Raw genomic sequence first — 14,764 nt, 5'->3', positions numbered from 1 at the left:
AAATTGATTCTAAAATAATCGATCATTCTATGCATTATCAGGGATGGATTAAATACATTTTCATTATGGTAGGTAGCTAGGTCGCTGGTGGTAACAAAATAATTTCCATATGATATACCACATTTTATAAGGTTTTTTTTTTTTTTAATCTGATAGTGCAATGAAGGCATTCCAACAGTGTAATTAAATTGTTGTGAGATATCAACATTTACCACATGTCTAAATTGCAGGGATTAGATAATTCTAATTCAAATTCCAAAATCTTAATGAAAGCTTATGCTATGCCCATTGAAACTATTTTGTTCAATGCATTATTAGATAATGATGTATCTAAAATATAAATTTAGATAATATAGATAAACTTAAACACATTTGCCAATGTAATGATGGGTTTTTATGTAACTAGTTGAGAAATTTTTTCTCTATACTCAAATTTTATGGTGGAGAAATTATATCTATCTATATTACACATAAATTTAAAATACAAAAAATTTAAAAATAAAATAATTTGCAAACCCTAATGAGCATCTGATGTTTAAATGCCTAAAAGCACTGACCCTAAGGCTCATTCTACAACCCAGTATGACGTGTAACTTTGTCATCCCTAATCAAAGTTGAAATTTTGGTCTTATGGACCAAAATTAAAAAAAATAAATCTAAAAATAAAAAAAATTCAATAACTATACAAAACATTTAAAAAATGTCCACTGCACATGAAAGACTCATGTTAGATCAATATTTAAGATGGATCTATTCTGATTTTATGATCATGCCAAAACCCTATGATAATGTGCTCAACCTTGCTAATATACTTAAGGCACATATTGATAAGTGAGTGCACATTATGAGGAAAACTTCATAGTATAACACATAAAATTATTATAGAAAATCTTTCTATATCATGTTAAAATAAAGAATTAATAGTTTTGTCATATATTTAAAACGAATATTTCAGTTATTCATTTGATCAAGTCTTCAAGCTCCAAAATCTTAAGGAAAACTTTATACTACGGCAATTGAAACCATTTGATTCGATGCACAAAATGATGAACCTGAAATAGAACTTCGTCTAAAACAAATAAAACAAAAAACATTTATCTTTAAGTAATTTCTTTTGCATGCACATGTTTTATGGCGAAGAAATTATACATTGCACATAAATTTTAAATACAAAATAAATCACATTAATACATTTAATGTAGGAGCTTGATGGACAAATGGTTGCAGGGGCTAGGGTTTGGGCGTGGCTAGTAGGGTCGTGACCCTAAGGCTCCACAGTCGGGAGCTCAGAGTCTGCAACGGTGACAGGCGTGTACCGAGGAGGACAGTTGTAAGATTTCGGGGAAGCATGCGACAGACTGAGGACACTTGGACAGTCGTAAGCGCGGAGTTTTGGAATGTGGGACGCATATGTCACCGCCTGAATATGGCAACAGGGAAGGTTTCGAAGGTTAGTCTCATGTTTTCTTTTGCGCTGTCACCATTCCTGGAATGTGCTAGGTTACTCCCTGTTAGCAGAGGTGGGAACAAACCGTTGGCAGCTACCGCATTAACCTGCTGTTTCTCGATTAACCATGGTAAAACCGAAGGAAGTCGTCGACCTCGATCCCGAGCCAGAGGATATTCTATCGGTGTGGGGGAAGGAGCTAACGACTCAGAATATTGAACGTTTTTTCGAGCCAGCCCGGTCGCCATGGGAACCTAAAGTTGGTCTCGAAATCGCTATGGAGGAATAGGAACACAAATGGCCTTTTGGAGGAAAGTTTGGGGCTAGCCGTATTGAATAATCATGGAGTTACAGGGTATCACAACCCGCGGGAACCGTTTTTTTAGAGGGAGGGTTTCACGCAGGCAGAAGCTCATCAAATTCCATAAGTAAGTAATATAACCCCACTTTCACCTGACCAATTTCTTTCTGGAGGGCTCAAGGACGTTGTTTTAAAGTGTGGGGTGAGGAATTGGAACTGGAATAACTCGGGAAGGGCCCTCAAAGTAGATTTAGTGTTGGCCGAGGAAGATTGATCTCCGACTGTTAACATAACCATCCTCGCCAGAGATTTATCAAACCCTAGGTCGACAGGCGGGTCAGTAGGCAAAAGGTCTGATGGGGGCTCGGGCCTCAGGAAGGATACCCGTGAAAATGACTTCGTAGACAGACAGAGGATCTGGGGCTTTCAAAAGGGTTAGGCAGAGGTTTTGAGAGTAGGGGGTTTGCAGACAAACTTGAAGAAGGAAACCCTACCCCAGACAAGAATGTAGACACACAGTAGGAAGAAGTAGCAAATGGTGCAGTAGACACCCAGCCAAGGGAGGAGGCCTCTGGCAAGAGGCAAACAGGGGAAAAAAGGAAGAAACCGAAAATCATAAAGAAAAAAGGGTTTGCGGCGAACCTCGTACTGGGAATGGATGTTCAAATAGAGGAGGCTATGGAGGTGGCTGAGCGTACTCTGGTGGGACGGGCGAGGGGTAAGAAATATTCAACCCATTTCATCCAAAATTGGGCAGTCTAGCAATGGCAGGCGACTTTGGACAAAGGGTTCCAGATTACAGTATTGGCGAAAGGTTGGTTTATGGTGAAATTTGAGAAAAAGGAAGCGACGGATTGGGTGTTGGAGAAAAACTGGGCTTTCGGCAGACACCCTGTTCTATTCAAGCGGTGGACTCCATTGTTTGACGCAAAACGAGAGAAGGTCGAGGTCATTCCTGTTTGAGTGTGGGTTCCAGGATTGCATCCTTTCTTATGGGTAGACTTGGTATTCAGATCTATAGGGAACCACCTTGGATCTTACTTGGAAACTGATATGTCTTTCCTCCAAACCCAAGATAAGGCAATGGCTCGAATTTTTGTCAGCTTGAATCCTAGAGAAGGGTTGGCGAAAAACATAAAAATCCAGTATAAAGATTTAATCTTTGATCAGGCCTTGGATTATGAACATCTACCTTTTAGATGTCATAGATGTCATGCATATGGCCACCTAGCAAAGGATTGTCGCTGGGTATTTGGCGTAGAAGGAAACAGAAGAAGGCCAACGTGGATACTTTGGAAGTAGAGAAGGGAAACGAATCTGGGTCAGAAGCAGTGCAGGAGTTGGAGCCCATGGATTTGGACAGGAGCAAGGAGGATAAGGCTATGGAGCAGGTGCACCAAGTGGTCTTAGCTTGGGAGGACGTATCTGAACTGCCTCTCGAACTCGGAATTTGTGCACAAGGCTCCTCCGAGGAACCGACTGCAATCCTCCTCGAAGACATGAAGGGTATGTGCCTAGACTCTAGTAATACATCTTTATTTTCATCATTAGAAACTAAAGATGCTTGCTTGAACTCTAGTGCTATCATTAGCAAGGGTCAAATATCTGCTGTTCATGCTCAAGTAGATAGCATCATTACATCCATCCCTCAATTAAATCTAAACTGTAGAGGAGCTCTGGATAAGAAGAGTGAAGAGAAATGTGTTCCTCCTTCCATTGCCAAACATTACAACCTCCGTTCTCATGATAAAAAACCAGTCTCCATGGAGCTAGTTGGGGGCTTGGGTATGGACTTAACTCTGAGCTCCATGTGGAAGCCTTGGGGTAGGAAGTAAAACCTGTCAAAAGCTCAGGTGAAAGCTAAATTTGACGTGGTAGATGGTAAACAAATGTCTATCCCTGGGGTCCTTAGAGTGGCGAAACCCAGTGTGGAGGAGGTTATAAAATGATTTTCCTTTCATGGAATTGTATGGGTTTAGCCAGTAAACCCAAAAAATTGGCCCTAAAGGAGTTGATCCAATGTCATAACCCTAAAATCCTCATGCTTTAAGAAACTCTGGGTACGAGTGAGGAAGTCTTGTCATCTTTAAACTCCCTTCTCCCTGGTTGGCATTTTCAAGCCGTGGACTCCATTGGCCACTCGGGAGGTTTGGGCATGGGCATAAAGGAAGGGTGAAGTTACTAAATCTATGGGGGGTGGAACATGCACTCAGTATGGAAGTCCAATCCCCTGAATTTGGATTTCCTCTGATGATTTAAAATATATATGGGCCATGCCAAGGGAGAGTCTCCTTTTGGAATGGCCTCCTCTCCAAATCAATGGTGAGGAACCAAAACCTAGTGATAGGAGGAGATCCTAAATTTTTCTATTGGAAATGCTGAGACATGGGGGCCTTTAGCCAGGGCAAACCCGCTATCAGATTTCTTTATGAATGCACTCATCTCCCACAATATGATAGATGTAAATCTGATAAAGCTACCACCAACTTGGAGGAGTCATAGAACGGGTGAAGCTAGAATCGCGAAAAGACTGGACAAGTTCCTTCTGTGTGAAGACTTAGCTTCAAGGATTCCAGCCTTCCGTCAATGGGTGGGTGAGGGAGGAAACTCGGACCACTTTCCTATTCTCTTGGAGCTTTCCAAGCCTCCCCTGAAGCCGACAGCACCTTTTAAGTTCAATCCTTCTTGGTTGCAGGAGGAATCCTTCAATAAGCTCTTTAAAGAAACATGGAGAACCCCTAGTAGGAACTCCATGGAGGACAAGAGTTTCCTATTCATGGAAGATCTGAAAAGACTGAAGAAAGCTACAATAGAATGGGCAATGGCGAGGAAGCAGAAACATAATGAAGATCTAAGACAAATTGACATAGAGCTCCAGAATTTGGAGAGCTCGGACTCAGATAGTTACGAATCTCAGGAGAAAAAGGACCGTATTTTGATGCTAGAAAGTCAACGAAGTAAAATTCTGCTAGCAAGAGAGGAAGAATGGAGGTTGAAAAGCAGAGCGATTTTGTTAAGGGCTAGAGATGAAAACACCAAATTCTTCCACAATTATGCCAAAGGTAGGAAGAACTTGAATACCATTTGGAAGCTAATGGATGAAGGGGGTAGAGAAGCAAATACCTTTGAATCTCTCTCGATCATGGGGAGAAGTCATTTTTAGAAGTTATTCACTGATCAAGGGGAGATAACATTAGCAGAGGTTATTAGAACAACCCAATGTTTTCCTCATTATGTAGAAGAGGAAGAAGTGGAGGATCTGATGGGAGAGGTCTCAAAGGAAGAGGTTGAAAGCATTATAAAATCTATGGCAAAAGACAAGAGCCTAGGGCTAGATGGGTGGACAATAGAACTTTACCAACATTTCTTCGATCAGATTGGCTCGAAATTAACAGAGGTGGTCGAAGAATCCATGAGGAAAGGTGCTATCTATTCTCCTTTTAATTCCACCTTCATAGCCCTTATCCCGAAAAAAGAAGATCCAGGATCCTTTGAAGACTTTAGGCCTATATCGTTATGTAATTGCATTTACAAAATCATTGCCAAAGTGATAACAGTTCACATAAAGCCGATTCTGTCAAGATGCATTTCAAATGAACAATTTGGGTTCTTGGATGGCCGCCAGATCCATGAGGCCATTGGGGTAGCTCAGGAGACCATCCATAGTGTTAAACTAATGAAGAGGAAAGGGGCGGTGGTGAAAATTGATCTTTCAAAGGCCTATGATAGAATTAGCTGGACATATATCACGATGCTGCTAACACACTTGGGTTTCAATATTGGCTTTATTAATTGGATTATGGGATGCATCACTAGTGTTATTTTTGTGGTCCTGATTAATGGAGCAACCTCCTCCTTTCTTAAAGGGCAAAGAGGACTAAGACAAGGATGCCCATTGTCGCCTTTACTTTTCCTAGTAGTTGCAGAAGGGCTGAGTCAGTTAGCCCTAAAAGCTAGAAGGGAAGGAACTGTGAGAGGGTTGGAAGTAGCGGTTAATATGTTTCTCATCTACTCTTTGTAGATGACATTTTACTTTTTAGCAATGGGAACATATCCGAAATGAAGGAACTCAAGAGGATTCTTGAGTTGTTAATGAAAGCCACTAGAATGCAAATGAACTACAGGAAATCACAATTGATTTTGGAAGGTTTCAACAGATAGGAGATAAGCCAAATTTCATCAGTCTTTCCCTATGAAGTGCATAAAATCGATGATCCTTTCAAGTATCTCGGGTTTTGGCTGAAACTGAATGATTATAGGAAACAGGACTGGAACTGGCTGCTAGCAAAAATAGAAGCTAGAATTTCTCATTGGAGCTATAAGTGGCTCTCAAGAGCAGGAAGGTTGACCCTAATCAAATCTATTCTATTAGTGATCCCGATATACTGGGCAGCTTTGACATGGGTACCTAAAAGCATTCTGGAAAAGATAAAGAGGATTTGTTGCAGGTTTCTCTGGGCAGGTTCAAAGGAGGAATCAATGCTTCCTTGGGTGGCTTGGGAGAAAGTAGCAAGACCAAAAGACTGGGGAGGGTGGGGGATCAAAGACCTCACAGCTTTTGGTCCTTCACTAGCAGCTAAATCAGGATGGAGAATAATTAAAAAGGAGAATCTATGGAAAAAAGTGGTAAAGAGGAAATACGTCGACTCGATCCCCTTAGAAGAATGGATAAGAAATCCCGACAAGAAAGGAGGAAATTCTTCAGTGATTTGGAAGGCAACCATAGATGCTTTCAAGATTATTGAGCAAGGTCTGTCTTGGCAGATTGGGAATGGGAAAAATCTTCGAATAGGGAAGGACCCTTGGGTAGGCTGTAATGAAAATTACGCTCTAAACCCGAACCTCATCAGGCATCTTGAATCAAACGGGATTTTTTTCCTTAACCAGGCAGAGAAACAAGGTCACTCTACAATTTGGGGTCAAGCATGGAAATCAGGAGAGGAGCTGGACCTCCTACCCTAATGGTGGAACGATTGGAAGGCCTATAACCTTGAACTTTCCAGGTCAAATGTAAGGCTGAAAGATAGACCGGATCAATTGGTGTGGGCCCATACAGAGTCAGGATCATACTCTCCTAAATTCAGGTATAAATTCCTTATGTCTAAGAAAGGCTGGGGGAACCGGAATGGTGGGCCAAGCCCTTATGGAAGTTAAAATGCCCTGCTAAAGCAAAACTTTTTTTTCTGGTGCATTCTCAAGCGAAAGGTTCCTACTTGGGACATCATTCAATCTAGATATAAGTCACGACTGGGGAGATTTCCACTATGAAAATATGATTTTGAAACAATTAGGCATCTTTTTATAGATTGTCCTTTTATTAAAAAAGTATGGATGGAGGTTGGGAAGCTCATCCAGAAGAATGTAGTTTGGGAAGGGGAAATTTTCTTGGATGTATGGCATAAATGGTGGCATCTATATCTTGAAGGGAATTTGCGGAATTTACCTCCCATCATCACATGGGGCATCTGGTTAGCTAAGAATAGGAGCATCTTCTTGGATAAGGATACCCCTTGCGAGTCAATTACTATTCAATGCGTTTCTATTTTTACAAGTATTCCCGAATCAGAAGAGGAGAGGACTCCCAGACTAATTAGAGAGGAACAAATCAAGGAGGGAATACCTTGGGCATATTTTGATGGGGCATCCGAGAACAATAGAGCAGGAGTAGGTTTGGTCATTCATATCAATGAAAATCAGAACGTAAAAGCCTATGTGGGATTAGGCGATGGCACAAATAACTTCGTGGAATTATTGGCTCTAAAATTGCTCTTATGCTGGCTCATCCATAGGAACATCTTCACAGTTCAGATTTTTGGGGACTCTTTGAATGTTATAAAATGGTCCAATGGGCAAAGTAGATGTCAAAATTATATATCTTACCTTTATTAGAAGAGATTATGCAGTTAAAGCTTTCTTTTAATGTTTTCTCTCTATGCCACATCTAGAGGGAATGTAATGATAAAGCATATAGGCTTTTTAAAGAGGGTCTGCAACAAGATATGGGCCATTGGCGAATAGTGGAGGAGATCCATGGAGAGATCCATGTCTCTGATCAGCCTCCTTACACTTAGTATTTTATTTTTTGGACTCTTCAAGCTAGTTAAAGCTGGTTTTTGTTTCACAGCTGATATGGTTTTTACGGAACTACTGTTGTATCTATTTTCTATGTGGGTTGTTTTCCTCGCTGAGGAGACCCGGGAAATAGATGCCATGTTTTGGTTTATCTATGGAGACTTTCAGCATATGGAAAACTGTTATTTCTGCAATGACTGATTTGGAGATGGGAGCTGTTTTCCTCAATAGAGGAGGCTCATGGTTTTAGATCAGGGGTATATTTTTCCCAATTTTGGACAAGAAGGGCAAACTTCTTGTAGAGATCTATGATTAAATCATACAGCAATCTGAATGCTATGGCATATACTCTGTAACTTTTTATTTTGTTTATAAAAATTTCATTTTTTCCTTTCGAAAAAAAATACATTTAATGTATGGAAAACTACGTTCTAGTTATGAACTATCAAACTTCACAGGCCAAACATTCAAAACATACTGCATTGAACATTACCTCAGGGCTTCAATATTACAGATGTAGAGCATTGGAATATATCAGTGCAATAAGTATATGACTTCACGAATTTGAAATGACACAGTACCATTGCAACACATATTACAAACATGTTTATTACTAGGACATTGTTAAACTCCATCCACCAAATCAAATCAACAGATCATGATGATGATGTGAATGGAATTCATTATTGATCAGATCAGGGTCGTGGAAGTTTGGATGTAAAAAGAACTACATTAGAGACAATCGATCCCCGAAAATATTGAAAAAAACAAAAAGAAAAAGAAAAAATGCCTTTAAGAAAAGCTAATATGCACATATGATCGTATTATAATTTGTAAGACTCAAGCAAAGAAATTACGTTGGCCAGGGTTTTCTGCAAAGCCAAGCCCACTCTGCAAGCACATACAATATTTTTCAGTAGAACATCACAATAGTCTGTGACAAATTGTTCCGTAGGAGATGCCACTTGCAACATACATCTACCTTTTTTGTTGGGATTGCTCAGAATGAGAAATCTTGTGGTGACAAGTAGAATCTATGTTGAAGAAAGATTAATAATGAGACAGATGACAAGAGGAAGGCAACAAACAGACAGAGGGAATAATGAAACTGACACGCGTTTAAGGAAGAGAGAAAGTTCAATTTAAGTTAAAAATTAAAGAGTGAAAAAGCTCAAGATTGCATAGAGGGAAGGGCAATGAATTGAACAGATAATGCATCTGACGAATATTTGGTCACACAATGGTGATTAGAGTTTTTGGATATTTATGTGACACGTGTAAAGTTGAAAATGTGTAAAGTTAAATGGAAGTTTGAAACTTAAAAATTATTGGGAAATTTTTTATTTCAATTTTGGATCATGTGTAAGATTAAGGATATTTTTAAATTGTTAAATATAAACCATCTATAATTTTGTGTATTTTAAAAAATGAGAAATCTGGAAATCATATTTTAAAATAGAACTATCCACTTAATAATAATATGAAGAAAAATAAAGATGAATGTTAGTGATAATAAACTCAAGTCAATATTACAAACTAACAAAGATCATGAAACATAAGGTTATGTCAAAATGAATGAAAAGGTTAAGAAGAAATTCAACATGATAAAAAGATTATAATAGAATGAAGTAAAGAGAAGGAAGTGTTTAATGCAACCAAAGTTTATGATGAAACCCAAATACTAAGATATTAGTGTATAAGATTTATAAGTGGCATACTATCTTTAAGGAATCTTTGCAAGCCATGAAGGAAAGCTTAGGAAAAAAATCAAGATGGCACAAATGTTTGTGAAGAAGCTAGGCTCTTCACCTAAGAGTGTTTGAGGATAAATTTGTCAAAGATCCAAAAATTAGATCTAAATGTTAGGTGCAAGAAGAATAATTTCTAATGAAGTTATAAGACTTCATGTGATGTTGATGACTTAGATGCGCTAATCTCCATAACAAAGGTCAGAAACATTATTGTTTTCTTTGTTAAATATTTTTACATCCTATCACTTGTTATGGTTAACAAAATTGATGATGTAATGGTAGACATTTTGGTTGAAAAAATATCATTTCAACCATGTATTGGGAGAAGGTACTTAGGAAACCTATACTTAAGCATAACGTCACATTCTAAAGGGGTTACTAACCATTATACATATTTATCAGTTGGCAAATAAATGAAACTCTAGATAAATTGTTTAGGACGTCAATATAGTTGTCAACTTTGAAGTCTTGAAATTTCCAAAGGATGCATATAATATCTTATTTGTAAGGCCATTAATTTACCCATGAGGGGTGTGACATGATGGAATAAATAAGCCATGATGTTTAGACATAGGAGGAAAGTTATTGTTCCCTTAGATAAGAGAAGGTTAACATATGAAGAAGAGATAGATAATATAGACAAGAGACAACATATTCTCTCCAAGGTGGAAATACTATACTATATGAAGAAGAGTATGAGTTCATCTTAGATGAACTTGGAGCAGTACATGTGAAAGCCACATTTGGGTTCTATAGAATATTCTATTGAACTGTTTTAAAAATGGGCTACAGTGAATCATGAGATATAAAGTAATAACATAATCACCCTAAACTACCCAAGATTTCAAAAGAACTTGAGGATGGAACAAACCTTATAAATCACTTATAAAAGTTTGAAATGGTATCAATTCACTTGAAATAAGAGGAAAATGATGCATTATTCACCACATTCTCTGCTACAATACCCCAATATGGACCTTTGGAAAGTATGTGGATATTAATACTTTGAGTGCACAAAGAAGGGCCAAGGCACATAATGAAATGTAACAACAATAATCTTGTGAGATGATAAATCCTTGTGAAGTGGGTATGGTCATCATGTAATAAGTATGCTAAGTATACTACTACTTGATTTATATTAGAATTATTATTATGTTATAATAATTAATAAAAAAATTGCACTTGGGGATCAAAAATTTAAGAGTACTATGGGGACAATGAGGCAAAGGAAGGGGTCTAATGAGGTAAAGAGAGGGGTCCAGTGAGAAAGGAAAGATACTTAACTATGTGAGAAGTGGCAACTTGTGAAACACTTGACTTTTCCTTATTATTTACAATTATATTTTTCTTAAGGGATTATTTTTCCATGCTTGGCAATGTATGCAACCACATCTGATGGAATGCAAGAGAATTCCAATAAAAGGTTTGAATTGAGTCTTTAGATGGTTATGCACCTTTACTCTTCATTGTGAGTTATCCTAGGTCACATGGGAGAATTATCCTCCAATATTGGAGAGATGAACCATGTTGGACCATTATGGAATAGGTTATATTAGTGATTCCTTTTGGACCATTCTTGAGAAAGAGGCAGGGGATGAAATTGTTCCATCCCTTCATCTAGCATGTTGATAAGAAGTAATTCATGGTGAAATACCATGATGGTTGGGAGAGATATGGCATGACTATGAGCCATGGAGTTGAGAATAGAGTTTTCCATGTTGCCAAACCATTTCAAGAACTTCCATAGTGTGGTATGGGTTGGAACTCTTATTGCACATAGATAGTTGGACATATTGGACTTCTAAGGAATTTGTTTGCAAAGACAATAGTCGAAGTAAGGTTGTCTTGGAAGGAATAGGTTATTGTAATGTTTTAGTATTTATATTTTTCCTAGAGCTCATTTCTTAAAAGAGAATCCGTATTATGTTGCAATTTGGGTTTGTTTATGTTGGAGTGTAGAAGCTTCTAGGTTCACCTTTGATGCTTCATTTCCTAGCTTGAGGGTGGCACCTACATGAGCTAGTGCATATCACTAGGAGAGAACATCCTCCTATGAAGATATTCCCAAAGTAAAACCATTAATAGATAAGTAATCATGTAATTATTATTTATATGATGATATTTGATTCTTGTGGTTATTGTTTTATGTGAAAAATATGTATTTAAATTGGGTATTCCATTATAGAATATTATTGTCCCAAAAGCATGTTGTGTGATGTATGTTGAAAAATGTATATTATTATGTTCTATCATGCAACCACATGATAATATATGATAATATAGGAGTTATGTGTTGAAATTGTTAATTGTACAATTGGAGGAGAATCCTTGTATAAATCATGCATGTGGTTGAATATTTGTTCTATCAATTTGTGGAAAATATCAATGTTTATTTCCATTACAATGGTGAATCCATCTCTCTCTCTCTCTCTCTCTCTCTCTCTCTCTCTCTCTACACAAACATATATATATGGATTTATATACACACACACACATAAATATCTATCTATTTATATGTATTTATGTAAAAATTAGTCATGGCACTATTGAAGTGAAATGGAATTGCACCGGAAATCCTAATTGGGAGAGAAGATCATATTTTCAAACCGAGTTCCTTAACAACCCAGGGCATCAGGTTTGGATATGCCATAGAGTGGAATAAAATATTAGTTACAACACTTATATGTTAATGACATAATATGCAAAGTGGCAAATGGAATTAGTTGGAATTAATTGTGTATTAGTGTTTTAACAAATTCCCAAGTGGAAATATTGTCCATTGTGTCATGATGGAAAAACAAAATTATGAATTCATGCCTAGGAATTCACAAGTTTTGGCATTGAAACCTTTGTGATAGCTATACTAGAGTGAATTTGGTGTGTTTTTTAGAAGTTTAGCATCCAAATCTCATGGAGTATGAAATTTTTTGTAGCTAATTAGTGATATTTATGTATTAAAAGTGATGGGTGTGCCAAGTTGATTGTCTTTTTAGAAGGAATTTATTTGAAATTCCATGGGAAATGATTAATTTATGGAACTTCAATGAAGTTTTGGTTCCAATTACCATACATAATGTAATCTATAGTTTCCAATGGGAAATTTGGCATTCATAATTCAATGGAGGTAGTTGTGAAATATGCATGTAGGTGAGTAGGAGGTCACATAAGTAATTTTGGGAAAGAAGAATAGGGTAAGATAGATAGAGGAAGTTGAGTAAATTAGTTAGCTCTTGTAAAAGCATAAGTCCCATCCACTCTTAGTTTCTTGAGGTATATGGATTGCTCAAAATTATGATTTTTGAGAATGTGCAACATTCTCCTCAAGATTTTCTATTCAAAGTCTTACTATCATTGAACATATGCACATCCATCTCATAAATATCCACAAAGAAATCATGTTTCAACTCAAGTTCAACATGGTCACACTTAAGATTTTTTTAATGGCATAGCACAAGGTGACCCATCTATGGGAGGGGTTGGGGGATCATATCTATCATATTTACACACCATATCTTTCTTACTAGGGCTTGGCTTAGACACAATTTTTTTACAAAACACATGGCCCTCAAACACTTTTTACAACTAACTAGGGAAAGGGATATCACACATTGTCATAGCTATGTAGACTCTCATTTAGTTATAAATTGGATGAATGGAATTTACTCTTTATAGAATTATACACTTCAACCTCTCTTATAAAATATTAAACTCAGAACATTGTATTTATCTCATCTTTCATTTGATCATGTGTTTGGGGACTAAGAAGCAATTCATGTAGGAAAAGTTGCATTGACAATCGACCAATGGATCTAGAAGGTATGGGAAATGCAAAAGGCACCCAATCATAGTATCTTCATGACTCTTGCTTCCAAATAGCATAAATGTTTTTGGCTAATATTTTTTACTGGATATATTCTGATACAACATGGAATTCTTTCTTCAAACACGGTATACTTATATCACTATAGATTTTGTTTGTTCTTTCTATGCTATGGATTGATTCTTGTTGTTGTTTACTCAACCTTTCCCTATCTTGAATCTTTTGGTTTGTACCCTTTGAGGGATGCACCTATATCTATATTTTTCTTTATAGTATGTATAAGGCTCTTTGCTAATTGGAATGCTAAAATAATCTATAAATATAATTTTGTTGATTCTTAAATAAAATTATAGGATTTTTTGTTTGTTAAAAAAATGAATAATGTTCTTGTAGTAACTTATGATGATTAATTTTCTAGTTCTATGAATTCATGGTGGATAGCCATTTGACAATGAGCTAGCTTCTATAGATAGATTTATATTTCTAATTGAATTGTAAAGTGAATGGACTTTGCCTAAGAAATAATGAATTGATGGTTTTTAATGGTAGTGGATTGCAATCATAGTTTTCTCTTACTAATATTTTCAATCCATTTGTTATTGGAAATGTTTAAAAGAAACAATGAAGTGATTGAATTTAGCGGGATGTTCTAAAATTGATTTGTTTTATTCTATTTTATTTTTACTTTATATGGTTTTAGTGCAATTCTAGGGAAGTTCTATTTCCAAGTGTGACATATTATGTATAGGTTGCATAGGGATGCAACATGAATCATAATGTGTAGAGGCTACACATGAAGATGGTATGTAGAGGTAAGCAAGTGGGGACATGTATGGTGTGAGGGCAAGTATGGTTTGAAGCAAAAAGGAAAGGGATCTAGAATGTAGTGTCAAAGTGGCGTGTAGTGTGGAGGTATAAATGTAGTGTTTTGCATGGCTATAATATGCAATGTGGTGGTAGAAGTTTAATAATCTCTATGCTCTTTGTGGTGTAGGTGTATCATGTAAAGGAAGATAATGAATGCAACATAGTAGCAAGGCATATGGAGATATATGACACCATCATATCCAACAAGAAGATACCAATAGGTAAAGAAGAAACAAAAAATGAAGTGGATAGAAAATAAAGATGGATTTTTTTATGATGATTTTTTTTTTTTTTAAGCCAAAATTGTATTTTGGCCATATTTTTTTGCAAAAAAACACTCTATTTGAGCTGAAATTTTTGATGAATATTAGTAGAGGAATTATTCATAAGAATTTCCTTAATGAGTTTGCAATTTTTTCATTAAACTCCTAAAAATTAGCAAAACAAATAGTGATTGAAGAATGATACCATACTATTTGTTAGCAACCCGATTGATGATGAATCTT

The 14,764-nt window shown here is 36.7% G+C and overlaps 1 protein-coding gene across 1 annotated transcript; it reads left to right on the top strand.

The window, feature by feature from the left end:
• Positions 1–4,200: 4,200 nt before the first annotated feature.
• LOC149158240 (uncharacterized) lies at positions 4,201–4,911 on the top strand. Its single transcript, XM_089433929.1, has one exon. It carries the CDS (start codon positions 4,201–4,203, stop codon positions 4,909–4,911), a length of 711 nt encoding a protein of 236 aa, XP_089290055.1.
• The last annotated feature ends 9,853 nt before the right edge of the window (positions 4,912–14,764 follow it).

Source organism: Pinus tabuliformis, chromosome 5_2 (assembly GCF_031772625.1).
Source record: "Pinus tabuliformis cultivar Carrire ecotype Pingquan chromosome 5_2, CPIR1, whole genome shotgun sequence".
NCBI lineage: Eukaryota > Viridiplantae > Streptophyta > Pinopsida > Pinales > Pinaceae > Pinus > Pinus tabuliformis.
Note: the sequence above shows the minus strand (reverse complement) of the source record. Positions and strands in the feature narration are given on the sequence as shown.

What these genes read in the sequence shown, in the direction of transcription:
- LOC149158240 (XM_089433929.1), top strand. Translation starts at nt 4,201, where the DNA reads ATGATAGATGTAAATCTGATAAAGCTACCACCAACTTGGAGGAGTCAT.